Source organism: Bombina bombina, chromosome 4, assembly GCF_027579735.1.
Source record: "Bombina bombina isolate aBomBom1 chromosome 4, aBomBom1.pri, whole genome shotgun sequence".
NCBI lineage: Eukaryota > Metazoa > Chordata > Amphibia > Anura > Bombinatoridae > Bombina > Bombina bombina.
Window position 1 is genome coordinate 104,851,938 of NC_069502.1, and position 16,908 is coordinate 104,868,845.

General features: G+C 36.9%; 1 protein-coding gene across 1 annotated transcript in view; it reads right to left on the reverse strand.

Moving 5' to 3' along the window:
* Positions 1 to 16,908, reverse strand: part of LOC128656938 (cytochrome P450 2K6-like) — a 400,794-nt gene that overhangs the window by 347,866 nt on the left and 36,020 nt on the right. Inside the window, exon 4 of the mRNA XM_053711116.1 lies at positions 16,182 to 16,342. Coding sequence (XP_053567091.1) covers positions 16,182 to 16,342 — 161 coding nt within the window. The remainder of the gene's footprint in view (positions 1 to 16,181; positions 16,343 to 16,908) is intronic.

Here is a 16,908-nt window from a genome sequence, read left to right on the forward strand (position 1 = left end):
GTGCAGTAGTTACGTTGTGTTACGGGCAAAAAGGTGTGCGGTACAGCTATACCTACAACACCTGTAATACCAGCGGTAGTGAAAAATCTGCGTTATGAGCCATAACGCAAAACTTGTAATCTAGCCGTAAATTAAAAAAAAATAAAAAACACTAAGATACAAAAAATAAAAAACCACAGTATCAAAAATAAAAAGTATTACACATAATCTAATAGCCCTGTCAAAATAAAAAATCCCCCCCTAAATAAAACTATCAATGGCCCTAAAAAGGGCCTTTTGCGGGGCATTGCCTCAAAGAAATCAGCTCTTTTACCTGTAAAAAAAATACAAACACCCCCCAACAGTAAAACCCACCACCCACACAACCAACCCCCCCAAATAAAAACCCTATCTAAAAAACCTTAGCTCCCCATTGTCCTGAAAAGGGCATCTGTATGGGTGTTGCCCTTTAAAGGACATTTAGCTCTTATACTCACCCTACTCCCCTACTCTAAAAATAAAACCCACCCAAAAAACCCTTAACAAAACCTAACACTAACCCCGACGATCCACATACAATTTTTGAAGTTCCGATTTAAGGATCCATCCAGCCTGCAAGAAGTCTTCATTCGGGTGACCTCTTCCATCTTTATCCATCCGGCGAGGAGCGGGTCCATCCTGAAGACATCCGGCGTGGAGCGGGTCCATCCTGAAGACATCCGACAAGGAGTTCCTCTTCAATAAGGTCTCCGGAGACCGTATTGAAGAGGAGCTCCTTGTCTGATGTCTTCAGGATGGATCCGCTCCGGTCCAAATGTCTTCAGGATGGACCCGCTCCATGATGAAGATATAAGAGGCTACATGGATGAAGACTTTGTTGGCTGGATGAAGATGGAAGAGGCCGCCCAGATGAAGATTTCTTGCCGGCTGGATCCTTCAAGCGGAAACTTCAAAAACAGTAAGTGGATTGTCGGGGGTTAGTGTTAGGTTTTTTTTAAGGTTTTTTTGGGTGGGTTTTATTTTTAGAGTAGGGTCAGTAAAAGAGCCATTTTAAGGGCAATGCCCATACAAATGCCCTATTTAGGGCAATGGGGAGCTTAGGATTTTTTAGATAGGGTTTTTATTTGGGGGGTTGGTTGTGTGGGTGGTGGGTTTTACTGTTGGGGGGTGTTTGTATTTTTTTTACAGGTAAAAGAACTGATTTCTTTGGGGCAATGGGGAGCTTAGGTTTTTAGATAGGGTTTTTATTTGGGGATTTGGTTGTGTGGGTGGTGGGTTTTACTGTTGGGGGGGGGTGTTTGTATTTTTTTACAGATTTATTTGGGGCAATGCCCCGCAAAAGGCCTTTTTTAAGGGCCATTGGTAGTTTATTGTAGGCTAGGGTTTTTTTATTTTGGGGGGGATTTTTTATTTTGATAGGGCTATTAGATTAGGTGTAATTCTTTTTTATTTTTGATTCTGTATTTTATTTTTGTTTTTTGTAACTTAGTGTTTATTTTTTGTAATAAATACATTTTTAATTGTAGATATATGTAAATAATTTGAGTAGGGTTAGGTTTTTAAATATGTAAAAAAGTTAATTTAATTGGTAGTTTAATGTATTTTTAGTATAATAGTTAGGGTAGGTTAATTAATAGTTTAATATAGTTTAATTTAACTGTAGGATAATAGTTAGGGTAGGTTAATTAAAATTTTAATATAGTTTATTTTAATTCTAAAGGTAAGTTTAAATGTATTATAAGATAGGGATGTTGTAATTTTAATGTAAAGTTAGCGGGTTGTTAGGTTAAGGGGTTAATAGCTTAATTTAGTTTATGGTGATGGGGGGGGCTGGCGGTTTAGGGGTTAATAGGTTTAGTTAGTGGTAGCGATGTGAGAGGCCAGGGGTTTAGGGGTTTATACTTTTATTTAGTTGCGGTGGGGTCCGGGAGTGGCAGGATGGGGGTTAATACTTTTGTTTAGTTGTGGTAGTGTCCGGGAGTGGGGGGATAGGGGTTAATACTTCTATTTAGTTGTGGCATGGTCCGGGATCAGCGGGATAGGGGTTAAACATTTTAGTATAGTGGTGGTGACAGGGATAAATAAAGTTGGTAAAAAGTCGAATAGCAGCGAGATTGATGACTGCTAGTTAACAACAGTCCGCTGCTCATCACCCCGTACTTATTGCGCATCTTTTTGCTGGCTTTTTTTAAATATATGGAGATCGTATTCAGGCCCGCGGCCGTGATGTTAGGTGATGTTAGGCGATGTTAGGCGAGCGTATTGGTGCCATCGAATGCAAGAAAGTTGACGGCTTGATAGATGCAATTTTCTACATAAGTATTTAATTCAGGCTGTCAGACTCTCTTTTTTTATTAGATACAACAACTGCATAGCTAAGGGATCCTTGTTTACTTTTTACTTGTCTTTTTATCATCAGTTAGTCATTTTGGTGTTATTTTGGAATTGTCATGATATTGAGTTTTTTTCTTTTTTGTTACTGCACTTTTATCTTTTCATTTTACAATTATTCACCTTTTTTCCACTTTGCCTTCTTCCCTCTGACCTAGGACACAGGGAAATAGACCTCAATTTCTTTCATGTAATTAGCAAGAGTCCATGAGCTAGTGACGTATGGGATATACATTCCTACCAGGAGGGGCAAAGTTTCCCAAACCTCAAAATGCCTATAAATACACCCCTCACCACACCCACAATTCAGTTTTACAAACTTTGCCTCCGATGGAGGTGGTGAAGTAAGTTTGTGCTAGATTCTACGTTGATATGCGCTCCGCAGCAAGTTGGAGCCCGGTTTTCCTCTCAGCGTGCAGTGAATGTCAGAGGGATGTGAGGAGAGTATTGCCTATTTGAATGCAGTGATCTCCTTCTACGGGGTCTATTTCATAGGTTCTCTGTTATCGGTCGTAGAGATTCATCTCTTACCTCCCTTTTCAGATCGACGATATACTCTTATATATACCATTACCTCTACTGATTCTCGTTTCAGTACTGGTTTGGCTATCTGCTATATGTAGATGAGTGTCCTGGGGTAAGTAAGTCTTATTTTCTGTGACACTCCAAGCTATGGTTGGGCACTTTGTTTATAAAGTTCTAAATATATGTATTCAAACATTTATTTGCCTTGACTCAGAATGTTCAACTTTCCTTATTTTCAGACAGTCAGTTTCATATTTGGGATAATGCATTTGATTTAATAAATTTTTTCTTACCTTCAAAAAATTTGACTCTTCCCTGTGGGCTGTTAGGCTCGCGGGGGCTGAAAATGCTTCATTTTATTGCGTCATTCTTGGCGCGGATTTTTTTGGCGCAAAAATTCTATTTCCGTTTCCGGCGTCATACGTGTCGCCGGAAGTTGCGTCATTTTTTTGACGTTATTTTGCGCCAAAAATGTTGGCGTTCCGGATGTGGCGTCATTTTTGGCGCCAAAAGCATTTAGGCGCCAAATAATGTGGGCGTCTTATTTGGCGCGAAAAAATATGGGCGTCACTTTTGTCTCCACATTATTTTAGTCTCATTTTTTATTGCTTCTGGTTGCTAGAAGCTTGTTCTTTGGCATTTTTTCCCATTCCTGAAACTGTCTTTTAAGGAATTTGATCAATTTTGCTTTATATATGTTGTTTTTTCTCTTACATATTGCAAGATGTCCCACGTTGCATCTGAGTCAGAAGATACTACAGGAAAATCGCTGTCAAGTGCTGAATCTACCAAAGCTAAGTGCATCTGCTGTAAACTTTTGGTAGCTATTCCTCCAGCTGTTGTTTGTATTGATTGTCATGACAAACTTGTTAAAGCAGATAATATTTCCTTTAGTAAAGTACCATTGCCTGTTGCAGTTCCTTCAACATCTAAGGTGCAGAATGTTCCTGATAATATAAGAGATTTTGTTTCAGAATCCATTAAGAAGGCTATGTCTGTTATTTCTCCTTCTAGTAAACGTAAAAAATCTTTTAAAACTTCTCTCCCTACAGATGAATTTTTAAATGAAGATCATCATTCTGATTCTGATGATTCCTCTGGTTCAGAGGATTCTGTCTCAGAGGTTGATGCTGATAAATCTTCATATTTATTTAAAATGGAATTTATTCGTTCTTTACTTAAAGAAGTACTAATTGCTTTAGAAATAGAGGATTCTGGTCCTCTTGATGTTAATTCTAAACGTTTGGATAAGGTTTTTAAAGCTCCTGTGGTTTTTCCAGAAGTTTTTCCTGTTCCTAATGCTATTTCTGCAGTAATTTCCAAGGAATGGGATAAATTGGGTAATTCATTTACTCCTTCTAAACGTTTTAAGCATTTATATCCTGTGCCGTCTGACAGATTAGAATTTTGGGACAAGATCCCTAAAGTTGATGGGGCTATTTCTACCCTTGCTAAACGTACTACTATTCCTACGTCAGATGGTACTTCGTTTAAAGATCCTCTAGATAGGAAAATTGAATCCTTTCTAAGAAAAGCTTATCTGTGTTCAGGTAATCTTCTTAGACCTGCTATATCTTTGGCTGATGTTGCTGCAGCTTCAACTTTTTGGTTGGAAACTTTAGCGCAACAAGTAACACATCGTGATTCTCATGATATTATTATTCTTCTTCAGCATGCTAATAATTTTATATGTGATGCTATTTTTGATATTATCAGAGTTGATGTCAGGTTTATGTCTCTAGCTATCTTAGCTAGAAGAGCTTTATGGCTTAAAACTTGGAATGCTGATATGGCTTCTAAATCAACTTTGCTTTCCATTTCTTTCCAGGGTAACAAATTATTTGGTTCTCAGTTGGATTCCATTATTTCAACTGTTACTGGTGGGAAAGGAACTTTTTTACCACAGGATAAAAAATCTAAAGGTAAAAACAGGGCTAATAATCGTTTTCGTTCCTTTCGTTTCAACAAAGAACAAAAACCTGATCCTTCATCCTCAGGAGCAGTTTCGGTTTGGAAACCATCTCCAGTCTGGAATAAATCCAAGCCAGCTAGAAAGGCAAAGCCTGCTTCTAAGTCCACATGAAGGTGCGGCCCTCGTTCCAGCTCAGCTGGTAGGGGGCAGGTTACGTTTTTTCAAGGAAATTTGGATCAATTCTGTTCACAATCTTTGGATTCAGAGCATTGTTTTAGAAGGGTACAGAATTGGTTTCAAGATGAGACCTCCTGCAAAGAGATTTTTTCTTTCCCGTGTCCCAGTAAATCCAGTAAAAGCTCAAGCATTTCTGAAATGTGTTTCAGATCTAGAGTTGTCTGGAGTAATTATGCCAGTTCCAGTTCCGGAACAGGGGATGGGGTTTTATTCAAATCTCTTCATTGTACCAAAGAAGGAGAATTCCTTCAGACCAGTTCTGGATCTAAAAATATTGAATCGTTATGTAAGGATACCAACGTTCAAGATGGTAACTGTAAGGACTATATTGCCTTTTGTTCAGCAAGGGAATTATATGTCCACAATAGATTTACAGGATGCATATCTGCATATTCCGATTCATCCAGATCATTATCAGTTCCTGAGATTCTCTTTTCTGGACAAGCATTACCAGTTTGTGGCTCTGCCGTTTGGCCTAGCTACAGCTCCAAGAATTTTTACAAAGGTTCTCGGTGCCCTTCTGTCTGTAATCAGAGAACAGGGTATTGTGGTATTTCCTTATTTGGACGATATCTTGGTACTTGCTCAGTCTTTACATTTAGCAGAATCTCATACGAATCGACTTGTGTTGTTTCTTCAAGATCATGGTTGGAGGATCAATTTACCAAAAAGTTCTTTGATTCCTCAGACAAGAGTAACCTTTCTGGGTTTCCAGATGGATTCAGTGTCCATGACTCTGTCTTTAACAGACAAGAGACGTCTAAAATTGATTGCAGCTTGTCGAAACCTTCAGTCACAATCATTCCCTTCGGTAGCCTTATGCATGGAAATTCTAGGTCTTATGACTGCTGCATCGGACGCGATCCCCTTTGCTCGTTTTCACATGCGACCTCTTCAGCTCTGTATGCTGAAGCAATGGTGCAAGGATTACACGAAGATTTCTCAAATAATATCTTTAAAACCGATTGTTCGACACTCTCTAACATGGTGGACAGACCACCATCGTTTAATTCAGGGGGCTTCTTTTGTGCTTCCGACCTGGACTGTAATTTCAACAGATGCAAGTCTTTCAGGTTGGGGAGCTGTGTGGGGATCTCTGACAGCACAAGGAGTTTGGGAATCTCAGGAGGTGAGATTACCGATCAATATTTTGGAACTCCGTGCAATTTTCAGAGCTCTTCAGTTTTGGCCTCTTCTGAAGAGAGAATCGTTCATTTGTTTTCAGACGGACAATGTCACAACTGTGGCATACATCAATCATCAAGGAGGGACTCACAGTCCTCTGGCTATGAGAGAAGTATCTCGAATTTTGGTTTGGGCGGAATCCAGCTCCTGTCTAATCTCTGCGGTTCATATCCCAGGTATAGACAATTGGGAAGCGGATTATCTCAGTCGCCAAACGTTACATCCGGGCGAATGGTCTCTTCACCCAGAGGTATTTCTTCAGATTGTTCAAATGTGGGAACTTCCAGAAATAGATCTGATGGCGTCCCATCTAAACAAGAAACTTCCCAGGTATCTGTCCAGATCCCGGGATCCTCAGGCGGAGGCAGTGGATGCATTATCACTTCCTTGGAAGTATCATCCTGCCTATATCTTTCCGCCTCTAGTTCTTCTTCCAAGAGTAATATCCAAGATTCTGAAGGAATGCTCGTTTGTTCTGCTGGTAGCTCCGGCATGGCCTCACAGATTTTGGTATGCGGATCTTGTCCGGATGGCCTCTTGCCAACCGTGGACTCTTCCGTTAAGACCAGACCTTCTGTCACAAGGTCCTTTTTTCCATCAGGATCTGAAATCCTTAAATTTAAAGGTATGGAGATTGAACGCTTGATTCTTGGTCAAAGAGGTTTCTCTGACTCTGTCATTAATACTATGTTACAGGCTCGTAAGTCTGTATCTCGAGAGATATATTATAGAGTCTGGAAGACATATTTCTTGGTGTCTTTCTCATCATTTTTCTTGGCATTCTTTTAGAATACCGAGAATTTTACAGTTTCTTCAGGATGGTTTAGATAAGGGTTTGTCCGCAAGTTCTTTGAAAGGACAAATCTCTGCTCTTTCTGTTCTTTTTCACAGAAAGATTGCTATTCTTCCTGATATTCATTGTTTTGTACAAGCTTTGGTTCGTATAAAACCTGTCATTAAGTCAATCTCTCCTCCTTGGAGTTTGAATCTGGTTCTGGGAGCTCTTCAAGCTCCTCCGTTTGAACCTATGCATTCATTGGACATTAAATTGCTTTCTTGGAAAGTTTTGTTCCTTTTGGCCATCTCTTCTGCTAGAAGAGTTTCTGAATTATCTGCTCTTTCTTGTGAGTCTCCTTTTCTGATTTTTCACCAGGATAAGGCGGTGTTGCGAACTTCTTTTGAATTTTTACCTAAAGTTGTGAATTCCAACAACATTAGTAGAGAAATTGTGGTTCCTTCATTATGTCCTAATCCTAAGAATTCTAAGGAGAAATCGTTGCATTCTTTGGATGTTGTTAGAGCTTTGAAATATTATGTTGAAGCTACGAAATCTTTCCGTAAGACTTCTAGTCTATTTGTTATCTTTTCCGGTTCTAGAAAAGGCCAGAAAGCTTCTGCCATTTCTTTGGCATCTTGGTTGAAATCTTTAATTCATCTTGCTTATGTTGAGTCGGGTAAAACTCCGCCTCAGAGAATTACAGCTCATTCTACTAGGTCAGTTTCTACTTCCTGGGCGTTTAGGAATGAAGCTTCGGTTGACCAGATTTGCAAAGCAGCAACTTGGTCCTCTTTGCATACTTTTACTAAATTCTACCATTTTGATGTATTTTCTTCTTCTGAAGCAGTTTTTGGTAGAAAAGTACTTCAGGCAGCGGTTTCAGTTTGAATCTTCTGCTTATGTTTTTCGTTAAACTTTTATTTTGGGTGTGGATTATTTTCAGCAGGAATTGGCTGTCTTTATTTTATCCCTCCCTCTCTAGTGACTCTTGCGTGGAAAGATCCACATCTTGGGTAGTCATTATCCCATACGTCACTAGCTCATGGACTCTTGCTAATTACATGAAAGAAAACATAATTTATGTAAGAACTTACCTGATAAATTCATTTCTTTCATATTAGCAAGAGTCCATGAGGCCCACCCTTTTTTGTGGTGGTTATGATTTTGTATAAAGCACAATTTATTCCAATTCCTTATTTTATATGCTTTCGCACTTTTTTATCACCCCACTTCTTGGCTATTCGTTAAACTGAATTGTGGGTGTGGTGAGGGGTGTATTTATAGGCATTTTGAGGTTTGGGAAACTTTGCCCCTCCTGGTAGGAATGTATATCCCATACGTCACTAGCTCATGGACTCTTGCTAATATGAAAGAAATGAATTTATCAGGTAAGTTCTTACATAAATTATGTTTTTCCACCAGAGGCCCCACGGGGTCCAGAGTGGCATTTGCACTGACAGCCAGTTAGTGGCTCCTTACCAACTTCATTGGATTTACCCTCACATGCGCATCACATACAAACATTGTATGGATCAATTTATCACTAATTTGAAACCTAAATCTACAATTATGCCGCCCAAAATTAGAGACAGGAAAAACAGGAATAGTACTGATAATGTTTCTAATCCTTCTCCTTTAGTTATACCTTTAGAGACACCTACACTAGAGTCACACAACATAGTCAAACAAATCACAGACCTCATGCTACCACAATTCGACCAGATTAAAACTGACAAACTGAATCTCATGCTAGAAATCAAACAATTTACATATAGACTCAATGAGGTAGAACAATGTGTCTCTGATTTAGAGGACGAAAACATTCAACAAGAGTTGATTAATAAAGAACAAACCAAACATATAGCTGACATGCAATCCAAACTTAATGAGATTGAAGACCGAGCATGACGTAATAATGTGAGATATATAGGTATTCCAGAAACTAACGAATACCAGGACCTACTCAAATTTATATCTCTAATATTACTGCAAAGCCTAGGGATAGAACCTTCTTCGTTACCTCTTGCAGTGGAAAGGGTCCATCGTATTGGTATACAAAAAACTTTTCCTAATGGAGCAGTCAAAGTTAGACCTGTAATTGCAAAATTCCTCAATTTCCAGGATAAGGGGCGAGGGGGATGGTGTGGGGGGCGGGGGGGGCGTGCACGCGCATGCAAAATATGACCGCAAGTTAAAAAAAAAAAAAAAAGACAGAGGCAGATGCAGGTGGATCTCTGTTTAGTAAGGGATCTGGGAGGGGGAGGGAAGTAGATTATTTAGGGGGGCAGCTACACTACAGAAAACAAATGTTTTAAATAACAAAGTTAAAAAAAAATATTTTGGGGGGCAAATTGGGTACTGGCAGACAGCTGCCAGTACCCAAGATGGCGGCAAATAGGTAGAGGGGGAGGGATAAAGAGATGTATGGGGGGGTCAGGGAGGTTGTGGGGTAAGGGGGGATCCATCACTGCAGACTGTATGAAAAAAATATATATATTTTTATTTCAGTACTGGCAGACTTTCTGCCAGTACTTAAGATGGCGGTGACAATTGTGAGGTGGGGGAGTTAAGAGAGCTGTTTGAGGGGGGCAGGGGGGGCAGGGGGTGGGATGTGTCAGGTGGGAGGCTGATCTCTACACTAAAGCTAAAAATTAACTCTACAAGCTACCTAATTAACCCCTTAACTGCTTGGCATATTACAAGTGTAGTGCACAGCAGCATTTAACGGCCTTATTATTACCAAAAAGCAACGCCAAAGCCATATATGTCTGCTATTTCTGAACAAAGGGGATCCCAGAGAAGCATTTACAACCATGTGTGCCATAATTTCACAAGCTGCTTGTAAATAATTTCAGTGAGAAACCTACAATTGTGAAAAAATGTAACAGTTTTTTTTTTATTTGATCATATTTGGCGGTGAAATGGTGGCATGGAATATACCAAAATGGGCCTAGATCAATAATTTGGGTTGTCTACTACACTACACTAAAGCTAAAATTAAACCTAAAAGCTCCCTACAAGCTCCCTAATTAACCCCTTCACTGCTGGGCATAATACACGTGTGGTGTGCAGCGGCATTCAGCGGCCTTCTAATTACCAAAAAGCAACGCCAAAGGCATATATGTCTGCTATTTCTGAACAAAGGGGATCCCAGAGAAGTATTTACAACCATTTATTCCATAATTGCACAAGTTGTTTGTAAATAAATTCAGCGAGAAACCTAAAGTTTGTGAAAAAATTTGTGAAAAAGTCAACAATTTTTTTTATTTGATCGCATTTGGCAGTGAAATGGTGGCATGAAATATACCAAAATGGGCCTAGATCAATACTTTGGGATGTCTTCTAAATAAAAATATATACATGTTCTGTGATATTCAGGGATTCCTGAAAGATATCAGTGTTCCAATGTAACTAGCGCTAATTTTGAAAAAAAGTGGTTTGGAAATAGCAAAGTGCTACTTGTATTTTTTGCCCTATAACTTGCAAAAAAAGCAAAGAACATGTAAACATTGGGTATTTCTAAACTCTGGACAAAATTTAGAAACTATTTAGAATGGGTGTTATTTGGTGGTTGTAGATGTGTAACAGATTTTGGGGGTCAAAGTTAGAAAAAGTGTGTTTTTTTTATTTTTTCCTCATATTTTATATTTTTTTTATAGTAAATTATAAGATATAATGAAAATAATGGTATCTTTAGAATGTCCATTTAATGGCGAGAAAAACAGTATATAATATGTGTGGGTACAGTAAATGAGTAAGAGGAAAATTACAGCTAAACACAAACACTGCAGAAATGTAAAAATAGCCATTGTCATTAAGGGTAAGAAAATTTAAAAATGGTCCGGTCATTAAGGGGTTAAGAAGGAGAGAAATTACGCCTTTTTGCAGTAAATTAATAAATATTGGCATGAAAGCTACGGTCATATACCCCATAACAATTAAGATTTTTACAGAAAACGATTGTTTGATGTTGAGTAACCTGGAAGAGGTAAAAAAATTTTTAAAATAAGGGTATTTTTCTGTAAAACGGTGACTTACCAAAAATTGAGGGAATAGTACCTAAAATGTATATGTATCTGCAATGTTATATGCAATGTTATGAACTAAGTTATATGGATCTTTGGATAAGAGACCAGTTGATGTATCAGATATTTTTTGGTTCCTTTTTTTTTATGTGTGCAGTATGCTAGCATTTTTTTTTTCTTGTTGGTATTGGTCCACCTCCCTCACTAGCAGGAAGTGCCTATTGTATTATTTTTAAAAGTATTTTTTCTAAAGCGAAATAAGTAAAGGTACAGTTATGTTTGTGAAACCTAGGCGGGATTACATCACCCCAAAAACAGAAAAAGATTTTAGCACAATTAAAAAAATATACCCCCGATATAGTCTGCCTACAGGAGACACATCTAAAAGAAACAGAACTGATAAAACTAACAACAGGGTGGGTGGTTGAGGTGGTGGGAACCCCCTGCAACAATAGGAAAAAGGGGGTCACCTTTCTTTTTAATAAAAAATTGCAATATAAAACTGTGTGGGTTGAACTGGAACCAGAGGAAAGATATGTTATTCTTTAAATTGAGGTGGAGGGTACAGCATTGACATTATGAAATATTTATGGCCCGAAACAAGTGGGATAAAGTATTTTGGGATACGTTGCAAGTAAAGCTACTGCCATTTCATTTGAAAAATGTAATTATTGCTGGCGATTTCAGTCTGACATCCTACCCTACACTCGACAGGTTGCGACCCGCTTTGAATAGAAACAGTAAGCATGAAAGTAAAACATTTAAAATGTTTTGTAAGACACTCTGTGTCAAAAAAATATGGTGGATACAAAATCCGGACTTAAAAAGATACACATGTGAGTCACACTTACATCAAACAATGTCTAGGCTCGATTATTTTTTAATATCTGATAAACTCCTAATTTATGAACTGGTCGCGGATATCAAGGAAATCATAGATCATCAGATCATGCCATTATTACCCTAAATATTAAAGTTAGGAATAATCAGGCAACAGGTTTTTCTTTCCTAGTTATCTTGCTAATAATGTCCAATTTAAAGCTTGAATGAAATTAAAATGGAAGTACTTTTATCAGTTGAATTATACCCCAGAAATGCGAACTGAAATCTTATGGGAAACCTTTAAAGCAGTAATAAGAGGTGAGATTAAGGCATATCTAGTTATTCAAAAACGTAAAATGGTTGCTAGGCATCCGCAATTGGCAAATCAATTACGTAATGCATACAACTCATACATTAGTGACCCTGCACCAAAAATGTGGGAAATTTATCAAGAAAAAAAAGAGAAAGAGAAGTTTTTATAACACAAAAAATGGCACACGAAGAATGTAGGACTAGGTTCTTTTTTTATAGGCATGGGGGTAAACCTGGTAAATTCCTTGCAAATATAATTAAAACTAAAAAAAAAATCTTTGATAGAATCTCTCAAAAGCCCACAGGGCAGGATCACTAATATTAACGAAATTAATGAGTATATCTTACAATATTTCCAGAAATTATACTCGACTAATATAATAGATTGTCAAGTTAAGGATAATTTTTGGAAAAGTACACAAACTCCAAAGTTAGCAAAAAGCAAATTATACAAATTAAATACACCTATTTCCCATAAATAGTAGGGATGCACCAAAATTTCGGCAGCCGAAATTTTTGGCCGAAAATGAGCCTATCCCATTCGGGCCGAAAGAGTGGCAAACTGGTCGAAAATTGCATGCTCTATCTGCCCACACACCTACACTTACTGGCCACCGCTTACTGCATCCACTCGCACCTAAAATTAAGGCCGGTGCATCTAGAGGCCTTCTAGGCCATTTAATTAGCAACTACATTTCCCACAACACCACTCACTGCAGCACAGTCTCCTCCCTCCTTTCCTACCTAGAGCGGTTCCTTCCTCTTTCTGCAAAATCTGCACTTCCTGTTCTGAAAGGCTCCGGTGTACTGTTTGCTTAGTGCTGTAGAAGAAGAGTTGCTCCGGTTCAGCAGTTCAGCTCCGTGAGAGACAACGGAGGTTTGATTTACAGCTGTGTAGTGTGAGGAGGTAGAGGGGGGTTGCTCTGTGTTAGGCTGCTGTAAATCAAACCTCCATTGTCTCTAAGAGACCTAAACTGCTGAACCGGAGCAACTCTTCCTCCACAAAATGTTGAATAATTGCAGTAATAGACAAAGCTTCTATGTTTTAAATCCCTAGTAAACAGTTATGCAAGCAGGGCTTTTACTTAGTGTATTGAACAGATTTTGTTATGGAGAAATGCAGCAGAATAAAACTCTATCCAACTTCATAACACCCATTAATACTTTATTATTTATAACCAGCCTACATACTGTTTAATTGAGTGTAGCAAAGAATAAATATACAGTGATTTATATAATAAGAATATGAATTTAAATAGTAAGCATATTTATAAAAATGTTTTGTTCATATAAAAAAGGAACAAAATAATAAACTTTTAAAAAGGGATATTCATTTCTGCATTGAACATGCCACCTTTGTTGTTTAACACACATGCAGTAGTCCTGATCTGCCAATAAATATTAATACTGCAGTGTAAACCATTTCTTGCAAGTTTTAATTATCTAGCCCTTACTATTTTGCATGGATAGAAAAGTTTTCTAGGACTATACTTAATTTGGATAACTAGTAAACCAAAAGAAAATCTCTTAAATCTGATTCTGTTACATAGAACTGAATGAAGAATGTATATTGATATTAAATATTCAACAATATATTATTCTTCACTCATTCACATATAACAGAAAAAAGATTTAACAGATTTTTATTTATATTGCTTTTTAAAGTTATTTTTCTGTCAAATTTCAGTGTGGTTAATGGTTATTTATTTACTGGCTTGTAGTTTTTTTTATTTCAGATCCATTAAATTCATTAAAAACTCTAATATAATAAAATTATAGAAAAAAAAAACTATTTTAAAATCATTTTTGAAAAAAAAAGTCAGTTTCGGTTTCGGTTTTCGGCCAAGGGCATTCTAAATTTTTGGTTTCAGTTTCGGTCCCGAATTTTCATTTCGGTGCATCCCTAAAATAGTAAATATTGCCATTAGGAGAGCAGCGGCTAATAAAGCCACTGGATCAGATCAGATACCGGTGGAACTTTATAAATGCCGTTCAGAAGATATTACACCAACATTGGTTAAATTATTTAATAATTATAACGTGGAAGGTACGGCTTGTTCCAGATACTTTACGGCATCTTTAATATCTTTTATTAAAAAAAAAGGTAACGATAGAGAAGAGATCAGTTCGTATAGGCCAATTTCGTTACTAAATAGTGATTACAATATTCTTACAAGTATTATAGCAACTAGGCTTGAATCTTGTTTTGGACCCCTTATTCATAAAGACCAAGTAGGTTTTATGCCAGGTAGAAACTCTTCATGTAACATAGGGAAATTTCAATTGATACTGAACAGCTTCCAGGCAAACTCGCAAAAAAGGAACCCTTTAAAGGGACCAGATGCAGCAATGGTCTCAATAGATGCAGAGAAGGCCTTCGACTCCTTTACTTGGGATCACTTGTTCACAGTGCTTTCTAGGTTTCGAGACGAGGGTCCTTTCTTTAATTTCATTCATTTAATTTATAAACATCCTAATGCCGCTATTATTATTATTATTATTATTAATGACCGACCTTCACCTAGTTTCCAGTTACACAGAGGATCAAGGCAAGGTTGTTCTCTGTCCCCTTATATTTATTTAAGCTGGCCCTTGAGTCCCTAGCTATTTTTTTAAGAAGAGAGATTGAAGGGATCAAAATGGGCACATGAAAGGTTACAACGTTGCTATATGCGGAAGACAGTTTTAATGTTGAATACTGGAAGAAATATCCCTTTATTAATCCAACTACTACAGGAGATTTTAGCGACTTTTCGGGCTATAAAGTCAACACAGCTAAAACAGAAATTTTCTGGGTAAAGAAACAAAAAAATGTATATCAAGGTTCTTGGTTTAAAGAAGCAAAAGAAGTATTTATATATCTAGGAATCAAATAAGCTTAAGATAGCAATGAATGGTACAGGCTTAATTATCCCCCAAAGTTTGCTAAAATAAATTCTGATTTGGAAAATTGGTCTAAATTTTAACTAAATTTAAATCTCTGAGGAAGCGCATGTGAGCATGCACGAAACATGTCAGATAGAATAAAGCTGCAATACCTATCTACTACCTGCTGAATAAACACTGCTGACATTGGCTACAAGTCCGGAATTGTTGTCTTTTTTCAGTTTAAATTTAAACTAACCCTAACAGGTAAAGTAAATTTGATAAAGATGGTGATATTTTGGGACAAGTCAGGTTCACATTGCCTCAAATGCAAGGCATTAGAGGCAGATATATATCATTGTTTGGGGGCTGCCTTAAAATAACGACATTTTGGTATAAAATAAACTATTGGTCAAATAAAATTAATCAAAATCATTTAAAAATAATAGACAATCATGTTTTTTTTAATAGATGGCCAAAAAGAAACCCATATTAAAAATGTCCGCCAAATTAATGCTAATTTGAGAGAATTCCAACAGAAACTTAAAAATCAAATAATCATGGAACAAATGGATACCTCAATAAACTCAGAAACTCAAATTAAGTGCTTCTTTTACAAATGGAAGAGCGTAATTATTAGCTTCCCCAAGGAGATACAAATGCAGCTGATTGTACCTTTTAGAGGTACCATTTTTCTTGCGTTGGCCATTGCGATAAATAATTTTTGGAGCCCTAGATAAGAGGGGGAGGGGACAGGGAAGTGAGGTGAGGAGTCGGGGGCTAGGCTGGTCGCAGCCTTTCCCCTAAGGTGTTTCTTTTTCCTTCTTTTTTTTCTGTGTCTTTGTTTTTTTTTGTTTTTTTACATGTCTAGTTATGACAACTAGGTATGAAAACCCAATTCATATACAAAAAAAGTTTAGAGTGCCCTTTGATTGTAGAATATAATCTATGTTTAAGGCATTTTGTAGAACTGGAGCTCTCTTTATGAGAAAACATTGTGTTGATTTTAACAATGCTTGACAACCAATTTTTGATTTATTTTGTATTGTTTTCAATTACTGCCTATCTCTGATGATTGATTGTAGACTTGTATTATGAATTGAATAAAAATTAAAAAAAAAAAAGAATCAAGTTCAAGGCAATAACTTACTGCAATTCTAGGATGGCCCAAAAGCTTCACAATTTCATTTGTTATTTTCATAAGTCTGAGAAATACAGGATCCTCATAATCATATCGATGATCAAGTAATATAGATACAATTATGTTGGCAACAGCAGCATTCATGTTCATGGTGATCTCAAATGGTTGCCCTATTATTGAAAATAAATCATATGTAAATTACCAATTGCACACTGCTTTAAAGTATTTTACTGTTATTTCCCTGCATATCTTAACTTATATAAAGAATAAAGAAAAAAATATATATCAAATATCAGAATTTTATAATATTAGTTTAGAATGTTAAAAGATTAACTTAAAACTTTTTATCTGAATATTGTCATGTGCAAAAAATGGTTGCAAAGAATATCGAATCTGAAATATTGTGTCTGATATTCTTTTATTAACTTAATGAATAAATGTATAAATATGAACATAGTTCATTTGGGCAAAACATTTCAAATTAAATATTCATTTGGAAATGAATAAACAAAAATTTTATTTTTGCTCATGTGAAATTAACAGTAAAAACACAACGGTTCTTGGGATTCAAGTGCACAGGCGAATAAAGAAAATTCTGACAGTTCTATTGAACGGACAGTAGTAAGTCAAACAAGCATTAACTCAAAATATGTTGGTTTTTTTTTGGGGGGGACATCTTTTTTTCACAATAAAATACATTAAAAAATATAGACATTGGGACATTGGGCGCCCTAAA